The sequence below is a fragment of the Rhyacophila brunnea genome, unplaced genomic scaffold (genome assembly GCF_057557595.1).
Source record: "Rhyacophila brunnea isolate RB1 unplaced genomic scaffold, BYU_Rbru_1.0 scaffold_1, whole genome shotgun sequence".
Classification (NCBI taxonomy): domain Eukaryota; kingdom Metazoa; phylum Arthropoda; class Insecta; order Trichoptera; family Rhyacophilidae; genus Rhyacophila; species Rhyacophila brunnea.
The window spans coordinates 43,062,204-43,081,118 of NW_028232751.1; the positions used below are offsets into that span (position 1 = coordinate 43,062,204).

General features: G+C 31.2%; 1 protein-coding gene across 2 annotated transcripts in view; it reads right to left on the bottom strand.

Moving 5' to 3' along the window:
* The window catches only part of LOC147079807 (homeobox protein caupolican-like), a 263,779-nt gene that overhangs the window by 74,963 nt on the left and 169,901 nt on the right, over positions 1–18,915 (bottom strand). For both annotated transcript variants that reach the window (XM_085944413.1, XM_085944401.1), the window contains exon 3: positions 6,546–6,664. In XM_085944413.1, coding sequence (XP_085800539.1) covers positions 6,546–6,664 — 119 coding nt within the window. The remainder of the gene's footprint in view (positions 1–6,545; positions 6,665–18,915) is intronic.

Genomic DNA, 18,915 nt, shown 5'->3' on the forward strand with positions numbered 1-18,915 from the left:
ACAAAAAATAATAGGAACTCTCCGTCAGTGACTTCCCGTGGGGGTAGGCAAGTCATCCATTGTATAGGGGCGGTGAACGAAAGAACGAATATAAATATTACAACTTTTGTGAGCAGTAGGAGTTTTCCATGAGAAGACGATGCGGTCGCTTCATTATAAAGTAGATACCTATCGGCAACTTAGTTTAAAAAATATTGAAGCATAAATAATCCTCACAATATAGCTATTATTTTAGTGTAATACATATTGTAATGGCAGTTTATCGCACAGACAATTTTTTTATAAGGGCGCCTTCAAACCTGTCAGTGCCGCAGGCCTCCACGTACCCAGAACCACCACAGCTCGAGATAAGGTTTCATGGAATTGCTTGAATTTTCAGTAGATGGTCCCTATGTCAATGTTAATGATCTTTGGTGTATTTTTTAAGGCAGCTAAAAATAAATAATAAAATAGGTAAATACCTATGTAGGTAGGTACCTAGTAAATTTTCGGAAAGTTTTAAACTAAACATGAAAGGGGGCGGCATTCTACTTTTGCTTAAGGGCAGCACTTTCCATAGAGATGTCACTCCTCTCCGTGATAATTGAATCAAAAAATGATTGTTACACATGGATTTAGTTATAAATGTTAGCGAATCAGTACCTATACTTTTATTAAATTACGTTTTTCATTAGACTCAGTCAAAGCTGACTTGAAAGCGTTGCGACCTCAGTCTTGGGTACTTATCTGCTTCTGAGACATTCCCAGCCGTAAACAACTGCTGATGCCAAACGTAGGGTCTCGTCATCGAGTGTTGTGCGGGACGGACAGGTTTGGAGGTTCCATGTTTGTGTTGTAACATCTTGACTGGTGTGATTTGTTTTTGTGAAAGTATTTTGTTTCTTGTATCATAATATATAATATGATACTTAGGTATACATATTGTTGATACAATTAAAAAATATATATGATTATAAATTAGTAAGTGAAAATATTTATATAGGTACTTAGTTGATGGAGGTCTTCGGTTGATAATTTAAATACCACGTCTAATAAATTCACAGTACAAAAATCTTAATGCCAAATTGTGTCAAACTACCTACATTAAAAAAAACACTGGATTATCCGTGCTTTTCATTTGCGTGACATGTTAGTAGAATATTACTCGGACAGTCTATCTTTGTGTAGGTGAATCCTAAATTCAATTATAATACTTAGAGGCAGATGATTTAGCAATTTTTAACCTTTGAATTGTCTTTAATATAAATGAAATCTATTTTTCTTAAAACCCCAGGTTCTAAATAATCGTCTAGTATGGAGTCTTTGCCACTGCTGGATGGTACAAATTTGTCCAGCGATAATCTATTCTACGAGTGTAACGGCCTGCCCAGTTCTATTAAAAACCCATAGATTTGTATAGGCATGTATTTTTTAATGATCTGTTAATTAATAAATTATTGTAAATAAATTACACAATTTCAATTACAACTCGCGTGCCTGAGCATACTAGATTCCCCTGTAATTGTTTATCTAACGCAGACGGGTGCAATTGTTAATCGCAAATTCAATCTATGAATCCGAAGCACGTATCAAGACCTCTTTGGAAGGCAGCCAAGATCCACGACGAATTTTAGAGCCATTGAAAATATGTTTTAAAACAAAAACAAATGAATAATCGATAATATTTATGTGTTAAATTCATTTTTGTCTTGTGGATCGACGGTACGAGGTACGCGGGTATTCCACCACTGCCCCGAGTTATCGTGCCATCTAAATTTAAACATCGACTAAATTAATAGTTAGTAGGTATTCGAAGAAATTATTCATAAAGTAGAATAATTTTCGTATTTTATCGATGTTAATGTGATTTATTGGGAAATAATTCACCGGCGAATTTATTATAAACGCGACGACAGCGCAACGGCGGACTGTTCGCACATTATACAAACTCTCGTAGGAAAATATGTAAAATATGACAGGAATCTCTTTATAAACGCAGTTTAATTTATCTATTGCCGATTCTGTTAACAACATTCTTTCGTGCCGTAAAATATTTTTATTTTATATTACGAAAATATTATCATACTCTGTTGATTTCTTGCCAGCTCATCAAGTGGTCGAATAAATTTAAAATCATTATAACGGTAACAATAATTTATTTATGTTTGTTTATTGTTTGTATAATCCACGATGAGATTTTAATACCTACACAATATATTATTAAATCTAAACAAACATACATCCATAATATTTGTATACATAGAATTAATGTTTAGTCTACTAATGTGTAGGCACATTTAAATAATCATTTTTAATTTCATCAGTTTTACAACTCCACAAGCAGGGTGGATTTATAATTGAAGGGGCCCTGGGCTAATACATATTAAGTGCCGCATAAAAACAATTTATTTAAGAAAACAAACAAAACGTAAAATATTTTAATAGTACGTGATATTACCTACTTACGTCTTTCAATCACGAATGTTTTTAGGTGATTAATTTTTATACTTATTATAAACTCTGAAAGGTTTTGATAAACAAATTTGTCCATTGGAAGACATTTATTCCGATGGTTTTTTTTATAACTGATTTCAATAATAGTAGATACCTACTTTTTTGTCGAACTATTGAACCTTCTTTACGCTAGGGCAGGTGTCTGTCTGTCTCAAGGTTTATTTAAAGACATTATTTAAAATTTTATTTTTACCAGTTAGGTATTAAATACGGCCCTTTCAATAAGTCGTAAAATGATCCATAATTTAGGACACAAATAAATGTACGATAAAAAATATATTTTTTAATTTAAATTGTTAATCTACTAATAAATGTTAAATGATCCACAGTTTCTTATCAATATTTTCTCTTTGCGACAAATATTCCTTTGGAATATTTTGTTTTTCGAGTTCAAGCAAAGTGATTTTAATTAATATAATTCCAAGCAAACTTGAAATAATATGTACTTATATTATAAAGTGCCTACTTATCTATTATTAAAAATTACATTTTATTTTATTCATTAAATAGATATTTGTGCTGTTAAAAATTGTAAAGAAATTTAGATTCATTAACGTTACAGTGAAGAAGTGTCCTCTTAATTTCAATTAAATAATATAATCTTTTAGGGAAAACCGTAATAGCTTCCAGAAACTGTCTAATTTTCTCCAGCTAAAATGTTGGAGATGATAAGGAAAAGTGCCAATAGATGGGGGTAGACAAAACTAACACTGCTTTTCAAATTCTTCATACAAATGGAAGTGTGTGGTATTAAAGAAAGTATCTGCAAGCAGTGAGGGAAACTACTAAAAGCAAAAAATGTTGAACAAATAAATTATTCAAATAATATTATGACGTCTTCAATTTTCGTCACTGCTACGATTTCTTCATAACTTGTCAACACATCTTCAGACACTTACAAGCATACATAGCTTCTGACAATAAAAATCCTATGAAATATTTAACTTGGTATGTCCTTCCTTCAACTTAACTAGAGCTTTTCTAAGCTTTCGTCCTCTTTGAGAGCAATACGACCAAAAAAATGGAGAATACAGTGACAAACAAAAGTTAGAACGATGTTAATAAATATTGGCATTTACGTACTGCAATTGAATTTGTCCGTTGATGTAATCCTAGAAGGTATTCTTCTACCATTCACTAAATTTAATAATGAATAAAAAATGAAATTTAATGAGTACCACTCGAGTCTGGTAAATATATCCTCACTGTTGCGTTCGTAAATGCTCTGTCTACAGCGTTATGTGGTGAAAAAAAAATATTAAAAGGTTTCCATTTTGTTGCAAGTTGATGTAAAATAGAAGGTAGCAATTTCAACGGCTGGTATAAGGGTGGGACAACGAATAAAGGGGTTGTGGGTGTGAAGAGGGGGGTAGTGATACCCTGCGGTCTGATATACGAGTAGATATCGATTGTGGAACAGAGAACTAAGTGCCAACATCGGTAGCACCTCACGCGATAGTTTTAACAAGGAACCAACCACCACGGGCGATTTTTACCCAGACTTTTCGACGGAATATTCACGGAAATAAAATAACTTCTTAGAAATGGAACGCCAAGCCAATGCATAACGATATTTTCTTATATTTAAGTATTATGGAGTATAGGCATACTACCAAACCTTTACCAATTTTTTTTAAACTTGCAACCCCCATTATTAATTTTTCCACTTGTATCTAAAATATGTTTTTGTGTGTAGATATATTGCTCGTTGCATCCTTAGTCACCTTGGTACCCAAAAGATAGCAACGACAACTAAAGATTTAGTAAACTCAGGATTATCTTGCTGCAGATAGCCCATGCATGTAATAAACAGGTTTCGTACCAAGCGAATTTACTTTGAATAAAGCGTATTAAACGTGTAAACTAGTTACATTAAAATTATTTTACGTTATACGAATTAAAAATAGATAGTATAGATTATCTGTCTTTTTAATTTTCTGTTATCTGTACCCCCTCCTTACCATAATCGATAATAGGTATACTGTTCCTATAGCCGATAGCGTATATTTTCTTATTGATATAAAAATAATCTAAAAACATAATATGCTCAATAAATGGATGGTTGTCTTAAAAATTCCGTAACAAAACCCTCAGTCCAATATATAGCAGAACGTTAATAACTAACCTGCCGGTCTATTGAGAAGTTATTATATATGTATTAATATACGCCAATGATGGCCGCACGGACTAAGCGTCGGCCTATAACGTCATGGGTCCCAAGATCGAATCCAGGATCTGACAAGTCCAAATATTGTTTTTTCTATTTAAATTTGTGTATGAGTCAGAGTATGGGCCTAACTAAAAGGTTGAGCAATTGGCTGACATCCATTTCTCGTAAAAACAAAATCTTTTAATACAAAACCTCGACTATGTGGAGGCCCATAATAATATGATCTTATTAGGAGCGGACATGGTAAAAAAAAACATTGTTTTCTTCGACTGTTTCGATAGGTACCAACTGCAAAAGCAGGAAACAAAACTTCTACAAAATACGATAATGAATTTCTTTTTCTCAAAATTTTATTTATTTTAAGCTGAGTTAATAAAATTAGATACCTATCTATAATAAATAATACAAATCAATGGTTAAATGATAATTTTAGTAACACGTATTGTTTTCTAATTTCATGACACTTTAGGGTTTTCGTAAAAACACTAACTACCTCCGTGTTTTACCATTCGAGTTGTTTGAAGAAACAAAACAAGGTTTTTGTTTTAATTATAACAAAATAGACGGGTATTCACCACTTTTACAAAGTTGATTTACAATATGTGAACAAAAATTCCACAGTTATTTTGCAGATATCAATTGCAATTGTATTTGTATTAGTGATATTTTTTCCAGTTTCTATTTTCAAGCTTGGCAACTTTTTCGTAATATATTTCAATATATAGGTATATTATATCTGATCTATAATTCTGTACATATTCCTAGTCTATAACTTTTTAAAATTCGTCAAACACAAACGAAATAAAATTAGTGATACTTACCTATTTAACTTATTATTACGAAAAGGATGATTTATTTATATTATACGCAATGCGAAATATTGATTAGGAAACCTAAAATAACTATCATTAGCTAATTATAATATTTAAAATAAATAAATATGGTAAACATTTTTAAATTTGTTAAACAGCAAAAGTGCAATACCGCCAGCACATGATGAAAAATAAAATAAAACTTATACGAGTACTTATCGTATATGTATTATGTATAAGTATTATTCAACAATACTAAAATGATTTTATAAATAATTTTATGTAAAACATCACACAAAAATAATAGGCACTCTAATACTGTTAACAGATTTATTTAATTTTAATTTTCATAATTTATAAACAAAATAAATGCATCATAAATAAGAAATGTTATATTATTAGGTAATTATTTGTATAGGATACATTGCAATTGATATGATATTTATTATTATAGATATAAAAAAACAACTTAAGAATGTGTGATTGATTTAAACACTAATAAAATCATTATGGACGGTATAAATAATAGTAAATATTGTAGAAATATGAAATATACTATATAATAATATATAAACAAAATATTTCGGGTAAGAATATTTCCGATAAAATAGTGTTTTTAACAACGCGAAATCAATGCAAACCTACAAAAAATGCTAAAATACGCTTGCCAAAAATAAAAAATAGACACTTATATTACATAAAATTATAATATATATATAAGACAACCTACCTACCACAGATTTTCTCGTACGAATATTGAACATTAAGCTTTTTGTTGTTGTAATTTAATATATAGGTAACCCATTGAATTATTTTGATAGTTACTTAATATTTTGATTGGTACTTAGGTACCAAAATTGTCATAATAACTACCTAGTCTTCTTAAAATTATATAATTTATTGTTATTGATAATAATTTTAATGGATGTAGAATGATTTTATTTTTATATCAATTAATTAATCAAATCTAATAATATTATCGTAGTTTTAAATTAATACATTTTTTTTATTATAGAATTAACGTTGGAAGTCTGACAGTAGAGTTTTTTTTAATCATTCCAATGACTTACCCATAGGCTGCTAAGGTAGGGTCATAAGGATAGTATCCTGTAGTTGGCTGCAAGCCTGCTGAGGTCCAGGCTGACATGTCTCCAGCGCCACTTCCATCCTTTAGGGCGTAAGGATTACTCTGAAAATAAAAGAAATAATACCAATTAGATACGTAACCAAATACTTATAGATATAGTATTCGCTGTCTTTAACATCGAGATTCAGCCATCCGTCTTATTTCATCACAGAATTTCAATTCCAAAATACAGATAGTTATGACGATATTTAACCTACAGCACGAGAGGAATCAGAAGAAGAAGATAATAATAATAACATGAAGTATTCGTCATTGTTCTTCTAAATACGTATCTACATATATATAGTGTAAAAAATAGTTGGTAAGCAAGTGTGGGTCCCCAATTATATATTACATTTAAAATATGGTTCATTTAAATTTATTAAGTCTAAAATCTAGAATCTAGACTACGTAATAGATAATTGAATTTATGATTTTAAAAGTGCGTAAAAATGCTGTTCTATGAAATTCAATTTTTAAATCTGAACTTGGGTATAGATAACTTTCATACCTATTTATCGGATGTCACATTTTTATGGTTAGCTTTATGACAATTAAAATAGTCACTCTTGTGGGTATCTAAATTCGGTATTATATTTATTATTAAGTATATATATACGTTAAATAAAACAGGATTTGAGTTAAATGAATTTATGTTCATTAAAAAAATCACAAAAGTTAATAATTATATTCCGACCAAAGTATCGTATCTGTAGTGTAGCGTAATAGCTGCTATCAAGGGAATTAAAAATTACACCAATGTTCAACAAACGAATAATATTACCTCACTACCGTCTTTTGAACTATAGGTACACAGGGATACATTAACTCGTTGTTGAGAGTTATTCCTAAGTTTTTATATACTATTATTTTGAATATCGTAACGACAAGTACCATTTGGTACCGAAAATACTATATGGTATTCTAAATCAGAGCTTCCCAAACGGTGTGCTGCAAAATATTGTTATAGTAAAATTACGACACGCAAGTAACACGATTCAAATCATTTGTACAAAATAATTGTTGTAGAAAATTTTGAAACTCGAATATTCGATTAACACATTGTTCTGTAGGTATGTAGATGTGCTCTTAAATTTTGAAACTCGAATATTCGATTAACACATTATTCTGTAGGTATGTAGATGTGCTCTTGTGGCTCTCGTGGGGCTTATCACCAAATTTAATATCGACATGAAACGATATTGTCAAAAGGCTAAATTTCACAAAAGCCTGTTTCTGCAGCCATACGGCCCTGGATTGGCCGTATATAAAAAATGAACATTGTATAAAAACTGTTTGCGAACATTTAATGTTTTTGATAGAAGTGTCCTGGGGTTTTTTATTCCACCGCGGATGACCGCATTAATTGTGGAAACACTAAGACCACACGCATGGTCTTATGAAATGTTGTTTTGATTAATTTGCCTTTTATTTGATAAAAATGTTTTAAGGGAAGCACTTTTGAGTTTCAAAACATTCGAACAAATGACTGTGCTCGGACAGTTCTTTACAAGAATCTATCTTATTGTTTTCACTTACTTACTATATAGTAGTGAGTTGAGCTTATATCATTATACAATTTATCGTTATGGACCACAGAATAGATTAATAAATATAATTCCGATAGGCTATACCCCAGACGGAAGGTTTTAATTGTGAGAGTGTCCTACGAAAATGAATCACACATTGACGTGCAATAGTGTGTGTTATAACCTTCAAATACACCAATATTGAATCAGGGTCAGTTCATAAACCGAGAGCAGTTGTCAGAACGAAGAACAAAAGTATTCTTGAAACGTGTTTAAGTTTATCCCATATTCTTCCACACCTGTTGCCTGTTACTCCACATCCGTTAGGTATTTCAGTTCCCTATTCGTCTAATTTTTATGTTTCTATGATTTTTTCATGTATTATATTAAATAGATATTTTTATCTTATTTTATATGGAATTAGGTTCGGTTATGTACCTATATTATATAAGTACTTAAATAAAAAATATAAAAATAATAGTTTTAATAAAGTGGTGTACCGCCTTTTTCAATAGTGTGGCACAATGCGGAAAAGTTTGGGAAGCACTTATGGAACAGATTATGAAATTGATAAATAACTAGTAAATTTGAAGAATTTTCTAGATTTATGTGTACATTATTAGAATTATTGTTAAAAATAATTATAAATGTAATGATTTACCTTATTTAACCCAAGCAAATAATGTTACCTATAGCGAAAATGTCGTAAAAACGTGGGTATGTATCGGTTATCGGGGAATTTTCTCGACTTGTTCAAAAATTATTGGCTTCATAAAATTAATTGGCCGTTTTATAGCTCTCTACTAACATGCGATAATGAAATACATGTGAAAAAAATTACGCCGGCACACCGCACGCAATACCACGTAAGCCACATTCGCCAAGAAGAATAAGATTACTCCCATTAATTTGATTTATGCAGTTTAATTCGACTTTACAAATTGCCCCTCTATAATTATAAAAATTTACAATAAAATAACATTATACTATTCAATTAAATTCGTCTCGAATTTATTTTTATAATGTAAATATTTTTTTAATTATTGCACTATTTATTATGACTGTTACGAGGTATTGCTTCGATAAAGTGAGCACTTACCACGTAATCGTCTGCCAATGGCGGAGTATGTGATTATGAGCAGTTAAATTTTATTATTTTCTCAAATATGGCAAGAATTTCGGAAGTATTTTTTTTTTGTAATTTAAATCCAAGGCATTTAATATATTAATATAATACATACGGTATTTCTGTTTGTTTTATCCGGTCGTTAAATATACCTACAGACTGGTATAATTGACCATTGACTTCCTAATGGACACAGCATGTAAACAAAAAAAATAGAAGTAACATCATTAACAACTATGCTCATACCAATTATTTTCCATTGTAGACGTATAATGTAACGTATATCTGCATACATAATAACATGAATAAGAAATACGATGCTAAGCCAAGCTGAGAAAATGGCAACGATCTTGTTGCTGAACCAATGCCGTCAAACAAGGGCACTAAACGATGAAAGATGCACCCTAAATCAACTGGGTCGACAAACTAATTAAATTCAGCTAATGGCAGTGAAGAACAGATAAGGTTGAAAGAAACTGCGGGGTGACTCCTCTGGCTGATGATGATTAATAAGTACAGAATTTAGTTGAAAAATAATTGTCATTATTACAAATTTGCCGTATGGCGGACGCAAATGAAAAAAATTATAATCTATTTACTGACCTACAAACTTATCTAAAGAATGGAGGAGTCACAGTCAAAAACTACCCAATCAAGACTCTCATCTCGGACATACGAATGAAGTTTTCAAAATGGCGTTCCTAGTTCCAGTTTTGACTGTTCTTTAGATAAGTTTGTAGGACTGAGTACACTTTTTTTTTGACCATGTCCGATCATATGGGCCTCCACAGAGTGGAGGTTTGTTTGTATTAACAGGTTGTTTTTACGAGAAATCGGTGTTAGCCACTTAATCAACTTATTAGGTCCATACTCACAGGACTCGAACCTGGGACCGACGACGTTATAGGCCTACGCTTAAGTCACGCAGCCATCGTGGGTGTATAATCTATATTACATTGCAATTAAAGTGATAACCGTAAATTTTTCATTACTATATTTAACATATTTTGCTAACGTGTCCGTTTTAATATATTGTATATTATAATATATGAGAAAGTGTTTTTCTAAGTCAATGTTAGGTTGGAAAAAAACTTTGGTTTTAACTTTGCACATTTTACTACACTGATACGCCTCTTTGCCTAATTACTTAGCATAAAATTAGATAAACGATATTCACTAATATTATATATATGTAGTAATAAATAGATAATATATTATGTAAAAAAATATTTGTAGAATAATTTATTACATCATTTTCATCCTAAAGCCGGAGTGCAAAGTTATAAAGCGTACACTCTATCTAGGTACGTATTCCAGGTTCACTTTGAATGTGATAATCATAAAATTAAAAAATAAATATTTTGTAGGCAATTCCAATAATGGCATGTGGCTCATTGCTCATTGGATGATATTATTTGTAATCGAAATATAGATAGGGAACTGCTGCAACACACTGTTCTTTTATATGTTTAAAATGCGAAAATAACTAATTTAATTAAAAAATATTATATAGATATTGAAGATATTATATTAAATGCACCCGTTATTGAACTGTCAGTCTATATTAGGTAGCTACATTTAATATACGACATTAAACTTTATTTTATTTCCAATGCAATATTTTAAATCAAAATAATTAATAGAATGTAATATCTTAAAGCTATACCTCAGTTGAGGTATGGTATAAAAAGATCGTAGACGATGCGCGGATTGCTGGTCGCGGTTGCAAATGACGCATGCCAACCGAAATATAATTTGTCATATAAATCCAACATGCGTCCATTTAATGTTCTGTTTCTTGTTCTATTAGTAACAATAAAAATATATCCATTGACATGTTTTCTTTTTAAAGTAAATTATTAACGTTTTTAGTCATCTTTGCACGATATAAGAATTAATACCCCCGTCACCATCACGAAACAAATTGACGTATTAACGCCAGCCAGCGAGTCCAAAATTTCGTCACGCCTATAGTTGAAAACTATTTGCCGTTTCACTGAAGTATCGCCTTAACTTAAATGCAGCAGTAATTGGAGTACCCAACTATACCTAAATATTTAATAATTTTTAAATGCGAAATTAATTATAGTTATTTTTAAACTTTCTCACAAAATTTTACGTTTATTGTACTATTTATATTTCAAATATAAAAAAATAGATATATATTTATCTTAAATACACCCGTTATTGTAATGACTATTTTTTTAATATCTTTAAAATGCGAAATCAACTTTATTTAATTTAAAAATATTCTCAAATCAATTACATAGCACACTGCAAAACAAACACGTCATTATGTCCGCTCGTTAAATAAACCTGTAAAATTTAAAGCTTACTTTAATGAAATTATTATTATTCTTGCTATTTTACGAGTGAATAATAATTATTATGGTGTGTTACAGTGCTTATATGTAATTTCGAATATCAGCCACAAAACTGCATGGCGCAGTAGTGATTGATATGTGTGTTTATATATATATTCATCAGCCCTTCGCCATGGCACTTTGCTACAAGAACGATTTACGAGATGCAGATTTGACATGGCAAATGACAAAATGACTAACTGTATAGTGAAAATTGTAAAGGAAAGAAGGAAGGAGAATATTATTATGAAATAATGTTCATATGTTGTATGTTCGCATTTGTAATATAAATAATATACGTGTCTTATAAATAGGGCGTTATTTTTGTTTTCTGATTTTCTTTTTAAATTTTTGAATATATTCATTTATAACAGAGGTAGTCAACCTAACAGAGGTAGTCAACCTAACAGAGGTAGTCAACCTAACAGAGGTAGTCAACCTAACAGAGGTAGTCAACCTAACAGAGGTAGTCAACCTAACAGAGGTAGTCAACCTAACAGAGGTAGTCAACCTAACAGAGGTAGTCAACCTAACAGAGGTAGTCAACCTAACAGAGGTAGTCAACCTAACAGAGGTAGTCAACCTGGTCCCTACTGCCCAATTGGGTGTTCCAGCTTTCATGGTGGGCGGTAGGGGTTTTAAAAACATTTATATCAAAATATGTGGAAAATGATATTCAATTAGTTCATACCTTTCCCTACCTCATATGTTGTGGAATCCAGAATTTAGTTTCGCAGCATCAGTCTCATGGATCTCATTAATAATTTAATTAATTAAATGTAATTTACCGTGTTTCGTAATTAATTGTAATTAAAAAAAACACGCGTTGTTGTTAAGCGTTGGACTATCACGCCATGGGTCTCAGGTTCAAATCCTGGGTCTGGCAAGTACACATACTGTTTTTCAATACGTGTGTGAGTCAGGGTATGGACCTAATAGGTTGAGCAAGTGGCTGACATCCATTTCTCGAAAAAAATAAAATCTGTTAATACAAAACCTCTACTCTATATAGCCCATATTATAATCCTATTAGGATCGGACATCGGATTCAACTACAGTAAGTTGATAAAGATGTATACTACTAACAGAGATACAAAAGTGGATGGTTGATATAAAAAGGTTGACTACCACTGATTTATAATATATCTTTCATTTGAATTAAAATATTATATTTAATTATTATACGAAAAAATTTGTAGAAGGAAAAATTAGCAGACACCATTAATCCAAATCATACATGGCAGAAATGTATTCAAACCGAAAGTAATTTTAATCGATCAGCTGCTTGTCATAGCGGTAATTACATATTTATAAGAATTTGAAAAATAATTTATTGTATTTATTTGAAAAGGTAATAAATATTATATAAGTAGAGCTTGTAAGATAAGTTCTTCGGTTGATTTCGGATCCAAGGGAATGTTCAACCACCAATGGTCGATCATATTCATTTTTTACACCCCACTCACTCCGAAGCTGAGAATAATTGCCAAACACTCGCCTATTACCAAAAAAAATCCGGAATCCTATTCTAGAATGTATATAAATATATATTATAAGCTATTAAATTTTATATTTTGATGATTAAATTTATATAAAAATTCCATTCGAATGAAATGAATTTCTAACATATATCTATTGGTCATCAATTTTGATTGGTACAAATTACTGGACACGACGAAAAATACTGATTTTAGTGACTACAATTACATTTACAAATTTGGTATTCAATTAGGTATATCATAATAACGGTTGTGATGTTGGGAAAAATACAACAGCACAAAAAACCTTTGCATCTCTTTCGAGTTTCGATAAAATAATATCCATTGCAGTGGTGGGTGTTTAGTAAATTTATTCCCATCGTAAAAAGGTTGGCAAATCAAAAGGGGCAATTTGAAATTCAATCGAGGCAGAATATATATTCGGGCCGCAGAGTATTTAAGATGTGCATTGCATTGCCGAAATATAAAATCATCGACGAACGAGAGAAAAAAATTCGCGGCCAAAAGGGTCGACGTCGGCCGCGAAAAATGTACCAATTCCATTTCCATTTTCAATATTGTTGGACAATATTCTTCGGCCGCCTACTGCATTTTTTATCGAAACATTTTTATTACTTAATTTTACCATAAATACAAAAACTAAAATTGTATTAAATATATATTTGACATTAAATTTAAAAGTGGTAGGTAAAAAATCAAGGATGGCACATCGCGATGTAGAGATTATGATTTTGGGCACAACGCGTAGGGATCGAAAAATAATGAAATGGATTGAGGACAATAGACCAAGACTGCAGTGCAATAACGTAGGTCTTCGGTGATTCCAATATGGCCCTCGTAGTCATACGTCAATCCCTAGATTCAAACCCACTGATGAGGTCACAATATATCATATCGTCTCTGTTCTGGCAGAACACACTAACTGGAGAATACTAGTTTTGAGTAATTTAACTTTGAAGTTGTTAAAATGTTTGAAATGGTCTATCATGTGAGTTTATTAAGTAATCGTAAAAAGGGTGACTTTAAAATAAAAACTGTTTATTTATTAAGAAGGTTTCCAGACGGTAAAGTTTGAAATAAGGAACATTTTGGTATAACTTACTCAATATGTCATTTTTTCAAATTAGTGTCTTCTGCCAGAACAGTGACGATATTATATTATGTGATTTTCTCAACGAATGTGTATTTATGTGACTGTTTCACTGCTACTACTACACTATTGTTAAACTGAGTCATTGGGCATCATGGTCTGTGGTAGTGTTAAATAGAAGAAAAAAACCCCGAAGTGATTATACGGAGACGACATCGTTGATCAATCAGTACTACAAAAGATATATCTATATTAAAAAAACCTTAAAAATAGGGTTAAACCGAAACCGGCTAACCGATTATCAGCGCGTTTTGTAAATAACCGAAAACCGGGTAATTTTACTTGGCTAACCGGCCATAATCTTAATAGTAAATAATACCTTAGTTGTGCTTATTTATTACGCAGGCCAATATACCTACTAGCTTGCATATTATTATGGCCCTTGAAGAGTAATCAATTTTCTGACAATGTCTCTCCTTTTTGTTGTGTGCAGGTGTACTATACTCATATTTAAGCATGGCATGCATTTTTGAAATCAGACGTTTTAAACCGGTTAACGGGTTATTTATTCCTAAATAAACCAAAAACCGGGTAGTATTTTTACCCCAGTTCATTGGATGCCCTAAATTCAATAGCAACTAAGCTGTGTTGATAAGATAGATAAACCAATTTAGCAGAAGTACGTGGCAACGAAAAATATTTGAACCATATATTGAAAATAATAATGAGCGACCTTCATAAAACAGTAGACCGAGCATGACTGATACAATAAAAAAGTTAAAGAGGAAACATAGGTGTTGGATATAGGTACCTAATTCAAAGTGTAAATACTTTGAAATTGAGGTGAGTTATATTAGTGAGAGGATATTAGCTTGAAGAAAAAATCAGCGCTCGACAAAACTCACTACCCACTGGGTTCCTAAAGGATATTGAAAGACATATAAAAGCCAAGTTTAGCGAAATTACGTCTTATTCAGGGGTGGATCTAGATTGGCTGAGATGGTAAATTTATGGATACGAAGCCCAACCTGGTATGAATGAGCATGCTGAGCAGAACGCGTAAAGAGCAAACAAATAATTTAGTAAAGAGATCAACAAGGTTTGATATGGGATGTAATAAAGTTTATTGTTGATATTACTGGCAAATATTAGTTGTCATGTTCCCACCAACTTGTAACTCTACAGTCTTCGGATGTGATGTTTCATGATGCTGTGTATCGTGCGATTAACTTATTTGATGGAAACATACAGGTTGATTTATTTTTTATTAACTACATCATGTTTGTGGACGTGTAAAATAGGTTAAATTTATAATTGTATTTATCATTTTACTTCAATATATAAGCATATATTTTCTTGTTATATTGGTTGTTATTTGTCGTTTATAAGTCGTTTTTGTAATTTGTGTGTATTATGTATTATGGCACATTGGCCAATCGCTGTAATGCCATAATACTCTCAAATAATGAAATTCAAATAATGAAAATAGTTCCTTAAATGCAGGGAAAGTCTAAAAAACATGAAACATGAAAGTCAGTGCTCAAAGTGGACCGGAAATCCTTTTGTGAAAAATTTACAAATTACGTTCTGGTATGAATTATTATATTAAATTCATTTAAATTACATATTTTTTCTTAAATTGAATACGGTATCAATGCATGGTTGGTATATAACAAAAAAAATCGATTACTCTTAAGTTCTTAAAATATTCCATTTCGAGCGTTTATTCACATGCTACACCTGTAAGGCGATGTAGTAAAAATAAACCTACATATAAATTCACGTGACGTCTAAATGATGTACCCTCATGTAAATCCAGTCATAAATACTGTTATGTTCATATATTTTCGTCAATGTTCCGTGTCATGCTAAATCGTGATACTCAACTCAACGTTGTAATAAAACCATAAGACTTTTCCACAAAAAAATAAAATATTTTTGGTCCGATATTACAATACTTTTACGACAATGCTTCTCTTCTTCAATAAAACTAGCGAAATTTGAATATGAAATGATATGCCCCATTTAGGCACACGCGCTCACATATACAATTGAAAACACCTGTATGTATATAGTTTACCTACAGCACGGTCATTAAAAAAAACTCGGGAATAAAGGTAATGTCCATTTAGGTTAATTTATTCCGTGATGTAATTTAGAAATTGGACCGTTGATAGTATTATTTTGTAGGTATTCTTTTTAGTGACTTTTTATAATCAAGATTGTTAAACCAAAAAGGCGTAAGTATTCATTTGAAATCTAATAGGAGAGCAATTTGAAAAGAAAATGATTTAATCATAATACAATTTTTAACAAATTTATTGTTGTCACTTTGTTACCTCTTCTGAATTCTTGCATCTTATGCACATTTGTTGAAGATGATTATATTATTAACAAACACGATAAATTGTCTTTTTTGCCAAAGTGCCCCAACGGTCTTTTGGCTTAGTAACCTCTATAATATTATATAGTGTATATGATATGTCCACGTGTTTCATATTTAAATGTTTGTTACATATTTAAATATAAATACAGCATTAAATAAATAAGAACACAATATGTAATAATAATATATTTTGTGATTTTCCTAAAGTATGAGTGTTTGCGATTTCTCTTCTATTACTAAATACACTACTGATTGACTACACTACTGTAGGTTGGGCCTCATGGTTTGTTTAGTGTTAAAAAAAGAAAAGAAAAGGAATTTAACAACATATATTATCAACCAGTTGGAAATGTCCTGTTAAGCGGAAGAAACCTGTCATTATTATTATACCTATATTATATTATTTATTCCCACGAATTTACACCAAGAAATTGACAACTGAAATAGTCTGCCATTTTGCTGCCCAATAGCCAAACTGCCAAATAGTCCCATTATTAATTTGCCATTTTTGGATTTTTTGGTCGGTATCGGGAGTATTACCGAATGGTATAATATTTTAAGTTGTATCAACTCTTTAAGTTAAAAAGGCGTAATTGACCAATAAAAAGAAGTTTATAAAATTTTAAGATTTTTTCATTTTGCACGCCCTTAAAGTGCATTAGCATGAGTTATTTCTTGGCGACGTTACAATATATATTTTTTTAATTCTTTTCCTGTAAAGTTGCTTACCTAATTGTTAGTTACGCCTTGTTGGCTCAGCAACCTCTGATATATTCATACTAACACTTTGAAATGTTTCTTTATAAGTCAAAGCATATCAATGATCCCCATGTATTAAGTTAGCTTCTTTTACCCTTCAAAAGTAAGCCGAAAGGTGGAGGAGGTACTTTGGTCCCCCGCGACAGTTCATGCTCCCTCTTTATTAAGAGCACAGTTTCCCAGTTGATAATAAACCATTATAACACATATGGAATGGTAGTTCTCTACTCGATAAATTGAATAGAGTTGACCCTTTCATTGCGGATTGATACCCTCATTTCGTTTCTCTTTAGGGGAGCTGGGGCGTGCGTAGACACGTCTCTTGGAGCTGAGTGCCCCTCTGACTTTTCGACTCAACGAAACTTATAAAACATCACTATTCCTCAAAGTCACTTATTTGATATTATAACACCTATCATCTACTTTCTCGTGATATTATATTCGTGATATAATAAGTAGGTATCAAAGAATTTAGAATATACATAGATGGAGTCTTATAATGTTATGACATTTGATATGAGGACGAATGTGATGTTTCGTGATGCTGTATATCGTGCGATTAACCTCTTTTAAAGGTTGACTTACGTTTTAAATAGGTTCAATTCTGAATTGTTTTGTTTATTTTAATAATTACATAAAAACGTATTTTCTCTTCTTCTTGCGAGTTTTTATATTGGTTGTTATTAGTAATTGAGTATTTTTCTTCTTCTTTCTTTCGACCATGTCCGATCCTAATAGGATCATATGGGTCTCCACAGAGTGGAGGTTTGTATTAAGTATTTTTATTCATCTCATACTGTTTATAATTTTGTATTCTATTTTATTGTGTGCCTATACTTAATCACGCATTGGCAAATAACTTTTATGCCATAATACTCTTTTCTAATAAATAAATAATTTATTTAGCAAACGCATGAAGCATGGTTAAGTTGATAAACTCCTCGTCGATCAGTTGCCATTCTGATTTTCTTACATACGCAATGGCGACACTTTTATGTTTATTGTGACGAGTGCAGTTACAAACGGTTTTACACAAATTTTACATGATTGTTAATAACGCCAATGTGTAGTAGTATATATTGCCTGCTTATCTACTAACAGTGGCAGGTTGTTTATACACGTCCTGAAAATTGGCATAGAAATGTCATAAGTAGTGTAAAGTTCTCTGTAAATAAATCTGCAATGCTTGTCAATTGTAGCTAACTTAATCAATTGACTAGTGATGCTTTTTTTCTTCAATTTTATACAAATAGGCTCCGTCTCTATAGAATGTTTTCTCGACATTTTTCGTAGTTAGGTATACCTACTATTTTTGTAATCTTCGCATATTTCGCAAATATACTATGAGTAAATATATAACATTTGGTTCTTAAACTCTAAATATTTCATAACTTCCAGTTACCCTACAAAAAATAATGCAATAAGCTTGATGTAAATACAGTCGACTATAGCAACCGTAATAATAACCACATTAGATTTCGATTTTGCATAAGATGAAATCGCGTTAAATGTTTTCACCAAACCCCAATCGATTCAAATACTTACATATCATTGACTGATTA